At 41.6% G+C, this 19,556-nt stretch overlaps 1 protein-coding gene across 1 annotated transcript in view; it reads right to left on the reverse strand.

Annotated features, from left to right (window-relative positions):
• Nucleotides 1-19,556, reverse strand: part of med13a (mediator complex subunit 13a) — a 76,756-nt gene that overhangs the window by 41,904 nt on the left and 15,296 nt on the right. The window contains exon 3 of the mRNA XM_035625132.2: nucleotides 12,467-12,635. Coding sequence (XP_035481025.2) covers nucleotides 12,467-12,635 — 169 coding nt within the window. The remainder of the gene's footprint in view (nucleotides 1-12,466; nucleotides 12,636-19,556) is intronic.

Below are 19,556 nucleotides of genomic sequence, written 5' to 3' on the forward strand. Positions count from 1 at the left end.
GAACAAGCACATATTTGTATTAAATAATCAGGTGGAATTTTTGTTAAAGAGTAAAATGTAACGAGACAAATGAGGGACGGAAGGAGAAAAAAAAACAGATAGACCGCTCAGAATTTGAGGGCACATTTCCAGGGTGATATAATCTTCACTATTGTCTCGGCAACCTGACCGCTGGAAACAGCAGCGCTGTCCGCTGCCTAAGTAACGCAAGCGCACAAACACACAAGGCTCTGATAGGAGCATCAGCTTTGGCTTCAGCACGCAGTCCACACAGGAGACTAGGTGCTGGAGAAAACACAAAACTCTTAAGGCCAGCACATTCACTTAGACGCACTCAGCGCTCTATTACTTTGAATTGATTTTCCTCTGCCGCAAATGGAGAGGGGGGGGGGGGGGGTTTGAGCCTCTTTATACATGTCAGATTAAACTTGGAAGGGAGAGAGAAATGGAAAGAGATGCAACGACGAGTCCATAAAAAGAGGAGAAATCCAATCCTCTCCAAGTGTGTCACTGGCGCACAGAGATGCAGCCAGAGCCGACTAAAGACAATGCTGACATAACCCTGACATCACGTTGGGTTGCAGCCCCCCAGTTTAGGCTCCACACACACAGACAAATGCAGACACACCAGGGTTCCTCTAATACACCTGCTGTCAGCTAAAAGGCAACTCCTTCAATCTGAGCTAGATACCTTTTTCTCTTTAGAAAACATATCTTTTATTAATTACACTCATTACCATGTTCACATAATCATTTTGCAGCTGCATCCTGATTGTAATGCGACATCTGTTCCTTCTTCAGAAAAAACAAAGCCTTTGTGAATAACAGCAGAATGAAGTTAATCGTCTCCAATTATGCACTGTGTTCAAAGTACACTAGCAAACAATTCTGCTCTTAAACTGTGTAGCATAACACACCTTAAATACCGGAGTTAAAAACCAAATATGTAATGGTATTGTAAGCCTGTTTTAGGACACGCTCATGCTGAATCATTAGGCGGTGCTATTAGCAAAATAAGTTGTGACACTGTTATAAAAAGCTTAATTACACAGAGTCATGGCCAATTAGCCGGCCTCATCCTGGATTAAAGCTGGGCTTCTGCTGCTAACCCACAAATGCAAGGCCTACTTTTGTCCTTTTTCTTTCAAATTAGCAGGAACGCTTGTTGAAAATCATATTATAGTTATTGTTGTGGTTTCAAATTTTGTCTACCAGCTGTGACACATTCTGCACAGAGATGTGACTAAATACCGTTGCAAAAATTGTGACCAAAATCCAGAGGAATGAGGGAAGGTTACCAGGAAGACACCATCCATTTGTTTTACTGGACAAATGTTTTCACTTGCAGAACGTATTGATAAACATAAATATCAGATGTCCGGTGAATCTGTGCATTGAAATTTGACTTCAGTACAAGGTTAAACATTTGTGGAGAAGATAAAACTTTTACTTTAATATATAAAACATCTGGAAAAAAAATCTCAACAATTAAAAGTGTGATATCTTAACCATCCAAATTTAATGCCCAATTAAAGAAGTGAGAGATAGGATGCAGGAATAATCCCCTTTAGTTATTAACAGTATTAGCCAGCACCGATAGCTCCAGTAGATATACCTATTATTTAATAAATCAGCAATGTGTGTCGGATGCAGTATGACACAGGATACTAAATTATTAAACTGCAGTATTGATGAGCTTCGACGTCATCAGTCCTGCTCTCTGTAATAGGGAAACAAAAAAAGGGATTTCCTATTTCTTATTGCTCCATAAGAGTTATCCTGCACATTTTATCTCACCAACTGCTTCTGATTTTAACTTTTGTCTATGATGTATTTTCATTATTCCAAATCCAGGAGAGATCTCTATCAGAGCCTGAGCCTGTGAGGGATGGGGGCTACTCTCTCTCAAATCATGCAGCTCCCACACACACACACATTTCACTGGAGTAGATGCCGACAATTTAGATCTACAAGTAATTTAAGGGCAGTCTGTCAAACCATCTAGTAAAAGTCCATCGCATGCAGGCGGAGAAATAGTTCATCCGCCGTTGCCACACACTGGGTTAACTAAATCACATACAAACATGGGTTGGTGATTAAACGTAACCATTAGCCAGTTGTTTGTCATAGATGCTGAATGAATTGAATCTGAAACGGTCTGAACAGAACATTATATCTGTGGTGACTCCAGCACAAACTGCAAGGAACCTGGGTGTGACACTGGACGACCAGCTACCAACATCGCAGTGACAACCCGCCCCTGCAGATTCATCCTCCACAACATCAGGGGGATTGAACCGCTCCTTACGAGAAGGCGACGCAGGTATTGGTGCAGGCTCTTATCATCTCAAGCCTCAACTACTGCAACTCCCTCCTAGCTGGTCTGCCTGCATGTGCCATCCGACCTCTGCAGCTTATCCAGAATGCAGCAGCCCAGCTGGTTCCCCACCTAACAAAATTGTCCCACATTACACCGCTCCACCGCACCGGCTTCCAGTGGTGGCTCGAATCCGTATCAAGGCACTAAATCCAGAACATGGTCAAACCTTACACCCCAGCCTGTCCGCTCTGCTCTGCTTCTCCCAAATGGCTTGCTACTCCCTCACTGCAAAAGGGCGGGAATCCCTTCAATGCTTCCGTCGCAGACTGAAAACTCAGCTATTCAGACTGCACCTTAGTCCTTGAATCATAACCAAAAAAACTAAACCAAAAAAATTAAAATGGATCACTTGAAGCTGTTTTTGCCCGTTTGATCAATGTTTATGTACTCTCATGTTTCTGGCACTTTTTGGATTAATATGCTCATGGTTTATTGCACTTATTGTAAATCGCTTCGGACAAAAGCGACAGCTAAATTAATGTAATGTTATCGGAACTGTCATTTGGAAATTCACAGTTATTGTTTCAGATCACTCAGAGCAGGGAGCAGATTTAGGAGCTGCAGGCAAACTACCACACAGTCAAATACTACAAGGTGATTTGTTTAAAATGTTGCTATTTATTTGCTGTAAAAAAAAAAAGAGTAACGTTCCAAAGATCACATTATATTCTATGATAGTGGTTCATATGCATTACATATGAGAAAATAAAGCAATGATAGTTCTGTTCTTCATTAGTTTTCCCTCTTAAAAGTTAATTTTTTTAAAACTAATTAAAATCATTAAGACAAACATTTACTGTCGGCTTGTCTTGTGGAGAAAATAGCTGTTCTTTGTGCTCTGTTCATAGCAGTGGAAGTTTGCTTATTGATTCCTTGAAAACATCTGTTAGACTGCTCAAAAAATGCTGGGCATAGAGCAGTGTTGAAAAAAAAGCATGGAGCAGAGAGGTTCCACAGATTTAGACTCAAACAGTGCATGAAGCAGAACAACAACTACCAGGCCCTCATAGATATTTGGGGAAAAATACCACCGCCCCCTCTTGTCTTAGCCTGGCATAGCTACACAAATACTCAAATACGTATCAGTATGGGACCTCTCTGTTCATTATCCATTTCCAGGAGGTGATACCAACGGTCGCGGATCATGTGACGACTGTTTAGCGACGCGGAAATGTCAACAGACCAGAGCAGAGGGGAGATGTCTTTGAATGTCATTTCTCTCTCAGATATTATTTCAAATTAAACACACAAAAATACTTCTGATAATGGAATCAATCCCTTTCGACTTTGATCAACACTGAAAATGAACCACCTATTAAATCAGTCAAGCTCTGAAGTTCGAGGATGAACTGGGCTGATGGCTGCAGAATGATATCTGCACAGCTAAAAAGAAAAAATAATGACAGGATCAGTTACAGCCCATTAATCCTGGGCTTCATGTGACTATTGCTTATTCTGTAACCCTCAAATGCATTTTTAAGTATTCTTTAGTTGCATTATTAGCGTCTGAATTTAAACTGATACTTACATCTGGCTAGCAGAGGTCTGTTTGGAGTTACCAAATTTGAGGGTTTCTCTGGAGTTGCTCTCAGACTGTGGTGAGATTCCTGTGACTCTTTGAACTGTTTAGGCCAGGTCAGGTTACAGAGCGACCAACTTGTACTCTTACAGCGATGAGGTGAAATGTCTAACACCATATTAGGGATTAGCTTTTAAATGTGGCCATCTGTCTAAACCTCTGGATTAAAGGCAGGACCACGGGAATCACAGTTACTTGGAAAAAAGACAGAGAGGAGGGGAGGGAGACGGGGAGGGAGTGACGGCTGACAGATTAACTATGAGGACTTCTTCAGATTTGCACTTGGCCCTGTGCTCTACCATTGCCTCTGGTCACATGGGGAGATGGGGAGGAATGGGAGGAATGCAGGGTACAGCCGCTGCAGAAGTGGGAGTTTGCATAGAGACAGGGAAACAGGGAGGGAGCAGGGGAAATGTAAGGACACAGGATTCCCTCCATGAATGGTGAAAAGTGTACCCGACGCTACCCTTGAATTCCACTGCTGACACCAGTATGGGATTTCTCAGTGCTATAATGCGTGAAAGGGACTGTGATGCCAGTTACTTGAGTAATGAGAGAATTCTTTGTTCTCCCAGGGCCTCTAGCTGGCACTAGAGGAAACGGGGAAGACATTCAGGAGTGGAAATTGGTAAAATAGTCTTCCAACAAGGTGCGACAATTTTTTGATGGTGTCTTGTTTCTTCACACTCCTTGAAACACTCTAGGCGTTTTGTACGGTGAGCACACAATGTCATGAGATATGCTAGTCAAAAGACATATTCGCTCCTGTTGTCTCATTCCCTTGGACATGCTATAACTTGTTCACCGCCATGATAGAAAGTCATAATCAATTGTCAATTGAGTGGTGCCAAGTCTTTTAGAGAAAAGCTCCACATGTTTGCCTTAGGCAATAACTTTGTATATGAATACTTCAAATGGTAAAACTTGAGCGATGCGATGTGAAATCGACTATTAATAATGTATTAATGTGCAGCAATTAAGGAAGTGATCCATACCAATGAAAAGAAAAAGATTACATTTTTCTGTCAGATCCATATTTTTTCTACAAGGTAGTATCTCTCCAGCAACATAATATATCCTGAGTGCTGGGTCACATGGTCCCACAGTCCAGTCTCCCTGGACTCCTTGTTGCTAGAGAGACGTAGGGAAGAGCAAGGGGTAGGGGGTTGAGTTTTTGGGGGGGTGCGTATTTTGTCCTGTATATCGAAATCGGTGCTACTAATCTATATGCTCATGAAAATGTTAAATTATGCAGTTCTGTCTGGCAGCGTTTCTTGTTTCTTAGGCCAATGATTCTCATGAAAAGCCAGTGTGCCAACTCTCTGACTGCCCTCGGTGTGGACTGGCTTGCATGACGATTGTTGACGAGTGTGTTCATGTGCGCGTGTCCCTGTGTGTTTTGAGTTGTGCTGGGAGCAGGGAGGGGATAAATTTAGCGCTTTAGCCCCAGACTGGAGGCAGTGGCCCTTTATCCAGCACTGTCCTACTTAACAGAGTGCTGCTCTCTGCTTCCGCGCACCAGGGCTCACACATTCACCTCTTAACGTCGGGCCAAAACAATAGAGGAAGAATGTGCCCAGCCACATAACACAGTAATGCACAAAAGTGCAGAGAGTTGCATTAGTTTATGCAGGCATTAGTGTCATTGTATATGTTTTGCATGCATTCATTACCAATCACGATTGGAATATGAGCTGCTGCTTACTGGCATAATTTCATAACAGCTTGGTTTGTTAAGGATGCTTTCAGTCAGACAACAACAACTAAACGCACAGCGGACTACACATATTTACACTGCAGATCTAATGTTCTTCTTGCAGCGCAGCTGGAGTACTTAGTAGACCAGGGGAATTCTGCTTCACATACAGAGTGCATACCGAGCAGATAAAAAGAAATGATATCCCCTTTGTCCTGATCAAATTGAGACATCAAAGATTGTATGTTGCTCTGAATTTCGGTAACGCAGCCAATTAGAAGCAAGTCAACGAGTTGACTGGCCAATGGAGCACAAGCATCCCGCTTTACCTTGGAAACACGCGATCCCAGGGTGCATTTCCCTGCTGCCATGACAACCAAGAGGAGCGCTCCCTTGCTCGACCCCTAACTCCCTCCCTCGCTCCCTCCCTCCCTCCCGCGTGTTCTCTCTCTGTGTGTTTCCTGAAGCCAGTCTACCTAGCAGCAAAAGGTTCCCAGAAACAACCAGGCTGCACAACTTGGAGCTGCTTGTCCTCCAGACAAAGAAAACTACAGCTGTATCAACACATACAGCTGCATTTGTGTTTTTTTTTTTGAAGGATGCTGTGATTAATCCCTGTGCACAGAAATATGTTAAAAGATGTTCAACTCTATTTAACATTCAATTTTAATGTTAATATTTGTGTCGCTTGAGGGACCACAAAAATGACATATCCTGGGAAAAACACAGTTAATCCTGTGTAATTTGTTTGAGAAGGACACAATACGAGCAACTGGAGGCACCAAAAGATGTTATCATAATTTAAGATGCTGAAAATTCAGTTTGCTGCCTACTGCTAACCACACACATCGGGCTGAACTGAGAAAGGAGGGAGGGGGAAAGATGATGTAAGCATTTCAACACAGGCAGAGGTCTGGGGTTATGAACACTGAGCTAGCAACAGTCTCCACCAACTGGAGACTGCCGCACGAGTCATCTGAGGATCGGAGGGAAACATCCAGTGTTTCCCATATGCAGATTTGAGCAGCTAATACAAAGAAGGTCATTCAAAATTAATCATTTATAGCTTTTAAAAAGTCTATGTGAAGATGTATTTATGTTGGGACAGATTGTGTTCCACAACGGCACACTCATGTAGTGCTGCAAAGATGGATCAATCTAAAGAATATTATTTAGCAACCATTTAAACAACCAACTAGAAATGCACTCAGTCAAGCCTGAAAGCTGAGGCAACAAAACAATGCAGATCATGAAACTAACAAAATTACATTACGTGCAGCATTTATTCAATACAGTTTTCCAGCCCTGTGTGTTACCGTAAAGCAGCTGAAAAGACCTACCCCCTTAAAACAACATTTAAATCCATAAGATCCAGATTTTTATTTGGATTTGCACCAAATTGCACATGCTCATAGATATCTGTCCCCTGAATTTGACATAAAGACCCATATATTATTCACAGGGAATTTTGTTAAAAAGAAAAGAAAAGAAATTTTCCAGAAAACTGGATAAAATAGGAGGATTCTTTGCCTAATTTTAAAATCACAACAAAGCCTTAAAGCTACAGTGTGTAATATTTAGAAGAACTTATTCACAGAAATTGAAAATATTATATATAAATATAAGACAAAGATAACACAGGTAAACACAAAATGCAGTTTTTAAATGAAAGTTTTTATTATTAAGGGGGGAAAAAATCCAAACCTACATGGCCCTGTGTGAAAAAGTGATTGCCCCAACAACTGTCAATCAAGCGTTTGCGTCTTTTACAGCGCTGTGGAGGAATTTTGGCCCACTCATCTTTGCAGAACTGTTGTAATTCAGCCACATTGGAGGGTTTTCGAGCATGATCCGCCTTTTTAAGGTCATGCCACAGCATCTCAATAGGATTCAGGTCAGGACTTTGACTAGGCCACTCCAAAGTCTTCATTTTGCTTTTCTTCAGCCATTCAGAGGTGGACTTGCTGGTGTGTTTTGGATCATTGTCCTGCTGCAGAACCCAAGTTCGCTTCAGCTTGAGGTCACGAACAGATGGCTGGACAATCTCCTTCAGGATTTTTTGGTAGACAGCAGAATTCATGGTTCCATTTATCACAGCAAGTCTTCCAGGTCCTGAAGCAGCAAAACAGCCCCAGACCATCACACTACCACCACCATATTTTAATGATGGTATGATGTTCTTTTTCTGAAATGCGGTGTCACTTATACGCCACATGTAATATGGGACACACCTTCCAAATAGTTCAACTTTTGTCTCGTCAGTCCACAGAGTATTTTCCCAAAAGTCTTGGAGATCATCAAGATGTTTTCTGGCAAAAATGAGACGAGCCTTAATGTTCTTTTTCCTCAGCAGTGGTTTTCTTCTTGGAACTCTGCCATGCAGGCCATTTTTGCCAGTCTCTTTCTTATGGTGGAGTCATGAACACTGACCTTAACTGAGGCAAGTGAGGCCTGTAGTTCTTTGGATGTTGTTGTGGGGTCTTTTTTGTGACCTCTTGGATGAGGTGTCACTGCACTCTTGGGGTAATTTTGGTCGGCCGGCCACTCCTGGGAAGGTTCACCACTGTTCCATGTTTTCTCCATTTGTGGATAATGGCTCTCACTGTGGTTCGCAGGAGTCCCAAAGCTTTAGAAATGGCTTTATAACCTTTTCCAGACTGGGTGTGGCTAGAGAAATGAACTCAGGTGTGATAAACCACAGTTAAGTTATGTTTTAACAGGGGGGCAAACACTTTTTCACACATGGCCATGTAGGTTTGGATTTTTTCCCCCCTTAATAATAAAAACCTTCATTTAAAAACTGCATTTTGTGTTTACCTGTGTTATCTTTGTCTTATATTTAAATTTGTTTGATGATCTGAAACATTTAGGTGTGACAAACATGCAAAAAAATAAGAAATCAGGAAGGAGGCAAACACTTTTTCACACCACTGTATATCGATGGCAGAGTACAATATCTAATGTCTCCCTTACCTTTTCTTACCCCTCTGTACTGTCGGCCTTTGTCTGCCCTGCATCCCATAGTTTGCACAATTTATTCTTTGCACAGTATGTGCCATTTCCAATATGCTTCAGTCTTGTTACCACACAATTGAAAAGTTAGTCGCATTGGCAACCGTTTTAGTCGCCATCTGGAGCCCTGTATAATTCATGGATCCAAAAAGTAAGAGACTGTTAAAAGTCCTTTGCAGGGCTTGTTCATATAAATATATATAGAGAGGTTTATTTATAGGGTATTTATGCAACTTTGTTTTTCTTGCCCCTTGCTTATGATGAGCACACAAGCTGAAAAAGAAAAAAAGAAAGCTGTTGTGCTGTTGTTGAGAGATTAAAAGATTAATCAAAAATCACACCTGATTTTTCCGCAAGCACTTAAACAACCAAATCTGGTTGGTTTTAGTAAATCTAAACCTTCAGGAGAAACAATATCTTAAACTATCAGACGTCCATTGATAAATAAGAGGATCAGTATCAGTAACTGGTGATAAGATTAACACCTAATCAACATAAACTGTTTGGTATCCCACAGATTTTATAAGAATTTTGTGGTCACATGGGAAAGAAGATATTGCTTCAAAAGACATTGTTTTACACTGTTGCAAATCCACTTGTGATTAAGAAGAAGAGACGATACTAAATAGTGCCTGACCTACTAACTCGATGAAAGGTTAATAAGGTGTTTAGAGGAGCCAGATGAGCAGAGGTGTTAGCAAACCTTGTTAACTAATCAGTTTAGTGTGTGTTTCTGTATTTAGGGAAGGAAGGAAGGAAGGTAAAGTATCCAAGAACGGCGGGCATGAAACAATATACAGTCAGGAACACAGTGTTCACAGGACAATAAGAGTGGGAATTCCCTGGAACTTTTCCATCCTGCTCCCTATGGAATCAGCTAGTCACTCAGAATGCGGTAAGTTGTCAACAAGGGCATAAAAAGACATCATGATGTCACCCATGAGGATGCAGTGTCCCCTGGGTTGAATACTCCCCAGGGAACACTGAATCCTTTCCATGCATTTCTGGGACTTATCAATGTTTTCTACGATTCCTTTTTCCTGCAGAAAAGAAAACCAAAATTGCTTGAGCCATTTAATAAATTATAAACAACGCAGCCCTACATGAGTAACAATGAACAAAACACTTTTCACTGTCTGATCAGCTGGTATGGGAGCAGTCGCAACATTGAATAAAAAAATGAATAAAACCGGCACAAAACGGTTCCAGTGAATTTCTGTCAATGGTTTGTGGTGCTTTGTTTTGTCAAAACCCCAGTGTGGCTGGGGCAGAGCGGAACACACCAAAGGGAGAGTAAAAAACATCCTTGAAGACAACTGAGATCAGGGTGGTTGCACCACTATTTATAACCTGCCCAGTCTGCTCTGTGACAGCAGAGGGGGACGGAGGGAAGGGGGGAGAGAGAGCGAGAGAAGCAGACACAGACAGCAAGTGGCCTGTGAATTTCAGACTAGAGGAAAGGACCATTGTTTGTTTGTTTTTTCCTTTGTGATTAGCGTACTCGGTAAACAGGCAGTAGATCTAAAAACAGGGCATGAATATAGCTTAAAAGAGAAGTGACTGGTTCTTCGATGACATTTTGTCTATTATTCTGCCAGTTCAGTGAAACTATCTTATATGTCCCAAGAGATGTGAGTCACTGTCGACAGATACAAGGCCCTAAAAGAGTCTGTATTAAAAGCTGGCAACTCTGGTCTGCTGCCCGACTCAATGAATATAGGGAAGCCCAAAGCAGAGTTCTGGTCATTTCTAACCTGGACAACACAACTGAATTTTTTTGCAAAACAACGTAACGTTATCTAAAGCCAGACCCATTTACAATCCTTTGTTTATTTGGTTGCCGTAGGTATGGCAGATGTCAAAAGTGCACAATACCAATGCATACGGGAAAAAAAAAATTGGACTGCAAAGCGCCCTGCAAGCAGTGTCCTGCTAAATAACTGTGGGGCACGCAAAATAAATAAGCAGCTGCAGCTTATTTGTCAGTAACATTATGCAGGGGAACCCTGCCACTATTGCCACTATTGGTTGAAAACTGCATCAGCATTTTGTTGAGGGCAAGAGATGAAGAAGACCCAACGTGACGTGAGAGCAACCGGAGATTAACGGGGCAGTAGGTATTTTAGAGAAAGCTTGTCCCCCCTTTTTGTTGAGGATTTTACTGCACTGGCGGGGCCGTGAACCCGCTGCCTAGGGTATGAGACAGACGCGCTAACCAATAGTCCAAAAGTAAAGCAGGTCTCTTAAAGTGTCGGGAGTGATGTTTAGATACTGCACACGCTGTGTTGTGTGGTGCGGTCCGCACCATATTTTTGTTGTAGATTTACAGAGCCAGGGCTGAAAACCCCGATTTTTTTTCGCCGCACACACAGAACCGACCGCTAACGGATAGTGGGGAAATATTTGCTGATCCTTACAAACCTTGTATTCCTTTAGAAACGCTAACTGCCCCTTTAAGCAATGTGGCTTTATTTTGTTAAAGGTCCTCTGTGGAGTTTAAGGCCTCTATTAGCCACTGAAGCCATTTTTTTTCTATGAGTGGTCCCACTTTAGTGTATCTCGTGCACGCACAAAAGAGCACGTATGTGCATGTGCATGCATGCAGGTGACGTAATACACAGTCCTACCAATGGTGTCACATTAGCCCATCCATCAACAGATGGTGGCGAAGTGCCAAGATATGCTGCAATACCCCTGTAAATACAGGGAAGAACAAGAGTGGAGTGCAAACCAGTAAACATTGATGTAAATAATGCTGGATTGAAAATATAGCCTTACCCCAGACAAAGGATCAGCAATTAGATTTATCTGTGGGATCATTTATTTTTTACACTGTTCAGTGGGAGGCCAACATAGTTTTAAAGTCAGGGTGGAGAAGCAGTTTTTTCATGTATGTTGTCTTCTGTCATTTTTGTTTGATTATTTGATTTCTTCTAAGAATGAAACAGGTTTCCTCTCAGGACAGACAATTTTTGACATGTTGTCCTTTGTAATTTATAGCTATGCTTATTCTGCAGAGAAATGAATCATCTAAGCAAATGTATGCTTTGTGCTTCATTATGAATCTTTGCATAAATATAATTGAAAGGTTATCCACCCGTGATAAAGAGCTACTAGCAGTTTTAATTATGGTAAAATGAAAAAACTGTTGTTGTTGTTGTGTGTCTGAGATGCATATAATTTCATTGTGATCTGATTTTAAAAGTCATGTTCATTGGGATTTATATGAGCCATGTAGTGCCATTGATTTGTTTTTGTTTTTAAAAAGCAAATCTTTTTGATTCAAAGTATAAAAAGGAAAAGTTAAGCTTTTGCATATTTTCAGCACTGCTCTCAGGTAAACATGCACTATGCAGCTTGTCATTCTAGAAAGAAAAAAAAAACACAAATCTGTTAAATTAGAAACTGTACTGGATAAAGTATGAACTCCTTTGACTCGCTTGTATAAGTCATGTTATTTAGGGTGTACCACTGTCCAAAACAGCCATATGAATATGTGTACTTGTGTCAAGCGTTGCTCAGTGGGAATTAGATCTCTCGACTGTGGAAGTCTTGGCTCAATAGCCACCACACTGAATAACACATAAAAACTGTAACCCAGTGTCTGTGGGAGCAGTGCTCGGCCCGCTGAGCTGCAACAGACCACATCACGGCCAGCAACAACAAACATAACATGTCCAAAAGAGCAATAGTTATCCCTAAATATCCCTTTCCACAGTGCAGATGCATGCACAGGGCACTGCCATAAAGGAGAGACAACCTGGACAAGAACTCGACATAACAAGCGGGGCCAGCGTACCTCTTGTTGATGGGCTTCTCATCCTTCTCGTAGGGTTTGACGAACCACTTGCCGATGCGAACGAAGCTGCGATTCATGAGGCAGCGCTCCAGCAAGTTGTGGATGGCTTTGAACAGCAGCGTGCGACACTCATAGGACAAGCCGTTCTCCCAGAGCCCGTCGTCCTCGGCTGGAAAAAGAAAGAGAAAAAACAGAGAGAAAAATCTGAGTGGTGTGGAAAGCTGTGGGAGTTTACGTACAATTCTTGCAAACCAGTAAGAACTCTCCGGGATGAGCAATGTCAATCTTGCCAGGACAAATGACAACTACAGAGAGAATGGTGCATGTCGCTGCTGTGGCTGGTAGAAGCAAACCACAGTGTGGCCTTGCACTTGATCAGATGACACAGCCACTAATAGGGATATTAATCAGTGTTTTCAAGATTAAGTGTGGGAGCAACAACTGTCATACCCAATATATTGTCACATTATATTGTATCACCAATATCAACCTTTGACTTTAAAAGGTTTTTATCAAAACGCTTTACCCCAAGTTGAAAAAGTAACTAATAAAAGGTCAAAGATTAGTTTTTTCCTGTTCAAAGAAAACAATTTATTTAGAGAAAACTGTCACAACTCCAACATAAAACTCCTCACATGGGTAGAAGATTTGGTGTTGATCCGTGAATACGTATACACTGTGCAGATGACAAGTCTGAGCACAGTTTAACAATGACAAATTTCACAGGCTATACACACTCGAGGAATGCAGTGCTTTGGATGATATAATGAATCACCTTGCAATTCCAGTCTGACAACCTCTCTAATAAGCCTGTGTGTAGCTGTATCAACTACTCCAACTCAGGCAATTCAGAAAAGGATCGTGTGCATTCACCGTGCACAATATCCTATCCTGTGCATAATCACCGAAGAAAAATTGCAACAAGGTTACTCTGTGGCAATCCAATGAGCATGACGAGCCATTTTCAAGGACCTGCCATGTAACGCTGTGAACACCCTGATCCAGAGAATTCACATTTCCTGGAATGCAAAACAGTAAAGTCATATCTAAAGTGTCATCTGAAAAAAAAAAATCATATCACAGATGCAAACAAGGTTGTGATCGCTGTGGCAGAGAGAGGTTGAATAGAAACCGTCTGCAGTCTGCTTTAAGCTGTGGAGGTTTCAGCTGCTTTCTGCTGCTGCACATGTTGCTTTTTTAATACCAGTGTTTAGGAGTGCAACCATACGCAAATTCAAAGCCCCAGTTTCGTTTTCAATACAGTGGGGAAAACCAAGACTTCTTGTCATTTTCCTGTTTAACAAAAAAAAAGAAAAGCTAAGTCATTCAAAAACTCGCCAACTGTCACTAAGAGACGTGCCATACATAAATACCATGTGGACTTTGCATTTAATTCTGGTAAAATATCTGCTGCAGTGATCCCGTGTGTTATGCCCCTTCCACGGTCACAGCTACCGTTTTGTTGAGTGGCTGCATCGAATCTTTGCAAAAATCAACCAGTGTAACTGGGTGAAACTGTCACAAATGACATAAACTAGTTGTAGCAACTTCCAGAAACAAAGAATGCGTGACTTAATTTTTGTTGAACAATGGCGACTGGTTTTCTGTATGTACGACAACATTTCCATTGATGCTTCATTTCCCTGGAAGACTACAATGCTTGCAAATAAGGAGTGACTTGGGATGCTTCTCTTTTGCGTTACATAGCTGGACTAAACAAACTAGCCTGGTTTAGCACACAGACAGAAACTGACACACTGGCCAAACCATCAGGTAGGACTTTTCAACACATGCAAAGTGTTGAAACTGTAATTAGACAGTGTGAGACAGCACTGTAATTACTTGGTCCGTGTGAGGCACTGAACCAAAAAAACTGACACACCAGACTGTACCAAGCTGTTCACAATCGCAGCCGTGTATTATTACATTTCTGAATCACATTCGGTGTTGGCCTGAATTCTGGTTTAATCTCATTAACAGCCACTGCTCACATCTTACAGGACTTAAGCTCCTTTCAGTCAAGTCTACAACAAACATCTACCCCCAGTGTCCAGCCTGGGAATAGAGGAAATAAATACCGGGGTATGACCCATCCTTTTGTCTGCTTGACGTGCGCCAGCTAGGCACAATCCATCCCCGAGGCAGGTTAATCAAATTGTATTGAATTATTAAGTGAACATTTGGCTTGATCTTGGAATGCAAAGGCAGCTAAATATATTTTAAATTTAGATGATTCTTGGGCTATCAAAATAGGAATTTACATTGATTTCCTCCCCAGTACAAGAGAGACGCATGGCCCAGTGCCAGCCGGGCGGGTTTGAAACCCAGGGTTGTTTAAGGTGATGCTGAGAGCTTTAATGTTTTTCCCCTTGGTTTAAGAAAAAACAGCCAGCTATGTTGAAAGGGTGCAATTATAAACATCTGCTAGGAAAATATAAAAGTAGGAGTGTCAACTTTAATTTCAAAAGGGGAAAAAGGTATCCCAACCACATCAAATACACTGTCAAATGCCAGAGCTCTTACAGACGCATCGAGTTCGGCTAGCTTTTAAAACATCACGTCAACCACAGAGAAACAACTTCAGGCTCGCTGCCAAGTCAAAGGGGATGACGTGCTCAACGATTTTCAGAGCAACGGACTAATACATCAGGTGCACGCACATGAGCGATAAGATCAGGAACACAGAAAAACAGGGCAACAGCAGGAAAAGGGAAGGAAAACAGCAATTTCCTATAAAAAAAATTAACTGCAACTGTAGAATAAAAAAAAGAGTGAAAAAACAAACATTTAACATTCTAGAGAACGTGGATGTGAGACAATGCAAGGGGATTCAAGATTTTCACCACCTACGTCTGGTGAAGACTTGGGAGGCAAGGTGGCAACATGTCAACACAAAACAAAAGCCATCCAAGTCAGCACATAGACAGGGAGGAAAGAAGAAAAAAAGGAAAGTAGGATTCAGGCCAAATTGATGCTGAAGAGACAGATGAGTGCAGCTGATGCCACGTGAAAGAAAGGTGAGTTGGAGAAGAGGAGCAAAGTTTAAATCTGGTGCAATAGAGAGATCAAACCTGTGTGCATTTTGTTTTTTAATCTACATCAGTCCTTTGTTGATGATGCTAAGACTGGCAGAAACCTCCCTCCGCCTACTTTTACATCGACCACCATGGCACCATCTGTTTCCCACTGCCAAGACCACATCTGCCCTCCTCCTATGTCGCCTGTTCATCCTCAGTCTCTCCCTCTAGCACCAAGCAATTCTAAACCAGGCGTCTGTTTTACATCAAGAGTTCCAGGCGACCTCATGTTCATCAAGCAATGTCTGCTGCAGCACTCCCCAGTTCAGACGGACAGGCACAGAAAACACTGTAAACACTCACTCGCAAGACATTGCAATGCAACATGTTAAAACTAATTTTCACAACAAAACCTGCAGGACAGGGGTGACTCTGGCCCACATGGAACATGGCTTGTTAACTTTTAGTGCAGGAATCTCCATGATAAATGTCTATGCAGTCAACCTGCTGCCGTGACAGGGTAACAACTCCAGAGTGGTTGGGAAAAAAGAAATGAATAAATATAGTAAAAAGAGCACTTGCCTTTCCAGGTCTCTGAAGGGAAAGTGTGAAACCCAATAGCCATCTAACCTCACTCCTCAACAGAAAATATCCAGCATCTAAAAGAGCAGCACCTTACGAAGTTCAACTGAGCAGACAACATATTTTCTTATATATTTCTTAACACAGTTAAAAATATTCTGCCAAATAGCTTTATTAATAGCTCTATAACAGCACTATTAAACAAATCAAACAGAATCTTACAGTGCAATGTTGTTATTTTATTCACTCTTTTATCTGTCAGTGACTCGATTAATCAACTGATCATTTTGTCCTAGGTGACATTTTCAAACTGATTGCATTGTCCCACAAACAGACACTGGTTCATTTTCCCTCTTGATGGGAAATGGCGGGAAATCGACAAGTCTACAAACTTAACAACCATTTCAGACAAACTTCAAGTGTGAAAACACCCTTAAAAAAACTTATGTACTGCCATGAATATTAAGCTGAAACAATAGCAGGTTTTTTTATTTTCCGTTATTTGACTTATTGCCTCAGCTGTAGTGAAAATGGAGATTACTATTTTAAACAGTGCATATTGGAGGGTTACCTCCAGTTTCAGTTTTGAACTTGCTGTACTTATTGATCACCTGGCACTTAATAAAGATTTTGATGATCAAAAAGAAACCATTGGTTGTTTAAAAGATTAATTTCTGGTAAATATTAGAGCCTAAAATGTGTGCGTACAGCGTGTGTTCGGAGGGGGGGCTTATGGTGTGCAGCGGTCAGTGCAAGACAAAGATTTATGAGCCCAGCTGATGGTTCGGACACTTTCATGTCTCTGCCTCGTGTGCAGCAGGCCCAGATGAGCTGACCTTTATAAGAGACCTTAGGTGGGAGCACAGCAGTTCTATTAAGAACACACACATCTAGCTCTCGAAAGTAAACGCAAGTCACAAGTTCGGTGCACACGGATGGCCTTACCAATTACATTAAGATACAGTGCAGCATCATTCGCTAATTCCAAACATGCACAAAACGGCATGTGGGTGTTTATGGGGGCCGTATAAAATGTGGAAAAGGCCCCCCCCCCACCCACCCTTCTGCTTGTAAGCAATTAAATCAGCAGTCGGTCATTAAACAGCAGGATTAATGCTTTGTGATCGACAGTGCTCAAGGGGATTCTACCAAGCCTGGCCAGAAGGTTTTTCTCCTCTCCTCCACTCTTTCCCTCCTTATCTGCAAGGAAGGAGAGAGAGAGAACCAGCAGTGCTCTGTAAAGTCTCCATTACTAATTAATGAATATTTCTTGAGCAAAAGAGGAAAAAGAGAGATAGATAGAGAAGAGAGGGAGACAGCACCCATGGGCCAGAGCTGCATGCATGGCCGAGTTCCTGCACTGTGCCAGCCAATGGAGATCCATCAGAGAGAGCTCGCGAGAGAGATGGAGCACGGGGAACAGGGAAAAGCAGAGGGTGGTTCACAGGCAGGAGATTAGCCCTGGAAAATTGATCCCTAAGTACAAAGCCATTGGCCTCCTCTGCTTCTTTTTTTTTCCTCCAAAGAGCTGGTCTGGGTTTATCTCTTCATCATTCCCTGGGTTGCAAACTGAAGTTTTGAACTGTTTTTGAAGGCAAAAAGCTTAACCAAATGTGTCCCTGATTAATTATCTTTGATGCACGTCCACAGCCTTGTGAATCCAGTGTGACTTCCCGACAACCCTTCACCAAAAGTGGCAATTTCCAGGGCGTTTGGTGGTGTAAGGTACCTTCAAAATCACTTAAACTATTTCCAAGGGTTTCATGTGCTGAACATTTCATTCTACATTTTAAAGCTTGTGGACACACTTTGTCTATGTGTAAAGCATCCGTGAGGAGTTTAGTTTAGTTTTTCGTTGTTGAGAATCCAGTTTGACTTTCACAGGCTGTCCAAGTGAATAACATTTGGGAATTCTAAAGTGTGAGTGGCATTTCTCCTCTCTGAATCCTTGCCTGGGGCATTTTCTAGGCTACAGTGCTTACAATGGGCTTTACATCACTGTGGAACTGAATATGTATCACAGCCATTCTGGTGTGTCATCACTCCTGTCACAATCCAGGAGAGCAAATACACCATTACAATCTTTAAAATGTGATTTCCAGTGCAGAGTCATACCTCCACATGGCAGATGGTTTGACATTTTGAATACGGGTCTGTTATAGGCAAATATGATCCATTTTCATTTTCGTCCTGTCAAAATAGACAACTGGAAAGAAAAAAAACATCAGTATTGATGATCTTCGAGTTGAGGCACCAGGAAACCAGTGAAAGCTGGTTGGCTGCAGCACCAATCAAATAAACATGACTTATTGAACTTAATGCAATTGACGTTTTAAAATCACAGCTATCTAACTGAGATTGCAGAAGAGATTTCGAGGTCTTCGATGCGCAACAAATTAGCATGTCCCTCAACCAATTAATCTATTTACGGGGTCATTTTAAAAAGGCTTCTTGTCAGTGACTGTGCAGTACTTTTAACCATCCACGCTTTGCCAGTCAGATCTGCTTGCATTTCTGAAAGAATCTAATTGAATTTGCTTGTAGCAGTTTGAGACTTTTATTTTAGATAAACCGTTTCCTGTATTGGATATAAAAGACCAGGAAGAGTCTTAAAAGTTTATGAAGAGCAGGAAACCGATACGACCCTTCTCATTACAGGGTCGCTGATGATCAATGCAAGCTTGTATCACAGAAATGTCTTAGAGTCCCAAAATGCCAATAAGCTGGTATTTCATTTACAGTTCCTTTTTTTTCTTCATCATCTGACCGTCAATAACCTCCTTGTGTGTTTGTGGATAATTTGCTGTCACCAAATAAATTACAACATATCTTCTGCAGGTAGTGCTTAAAACGGAGCATCTCTCGCAGACATGACGGCAGTTTTAAAGTTACACATTTTAAAGTCTAGATTATTTTCACAGAAGACAGGGCAAAAAATAGGCTGACCTCTAAGAAAGTAAAACTTTCAGCCAACACACTGACCAACCCCCGCAGACTACTGAAACATGCCCTTTGGAACTGGATATTCTGCCCTGAGGTGCAAAGAAGGGTTGTTTTTATTTCACCTTTGATTCAAATAGGCATGGAGGAGTGTTGAAAAAAACGAACAAAAAAAAAATCCTACGAACTTGGCAAAGCCTCGAAAATTCCAAGAATTACTGCATACCAGCAAAAACAAAGACGACTGTCAGAAGATCACTGTCAAAACGAGAATGCAACTAAATTGAGCTATTCTTCTCTCGATTACTGGATGGATCCCAAACATTGTGATCATAATTAACTAGTGGAGCAGATGGACATTTTAAATGCAAACCTCTTCTCGGCTCCCCCACCATTTCTCTCTGTCATCCTCTAGAGATTGATATAGAATAATCTCCATCCACACAAACACACTCCTGAAAAGGCCTATCATGTGAACATTCACATACACTAGGCCTGAGCATGCTCACAGGAATTGTTACAGGGCGCTCAAATAAAAGCTCACCTGCGCA

This window comes from Scophthalmus maximus, chromosome 2 (genome assembly GCF_022379125.1).
Source record: "Scophthalmus maximus strain ysfricsl-2021 chromosome 2, ASM2237912v1, whole genome shotgun sequence".
NCBI lineage: Eukaryota > Metazoa > Chordata > Actinopteri > Pleuronectiformes > Scophthalmidae > Scophthalmus > Scophthalmus maximus.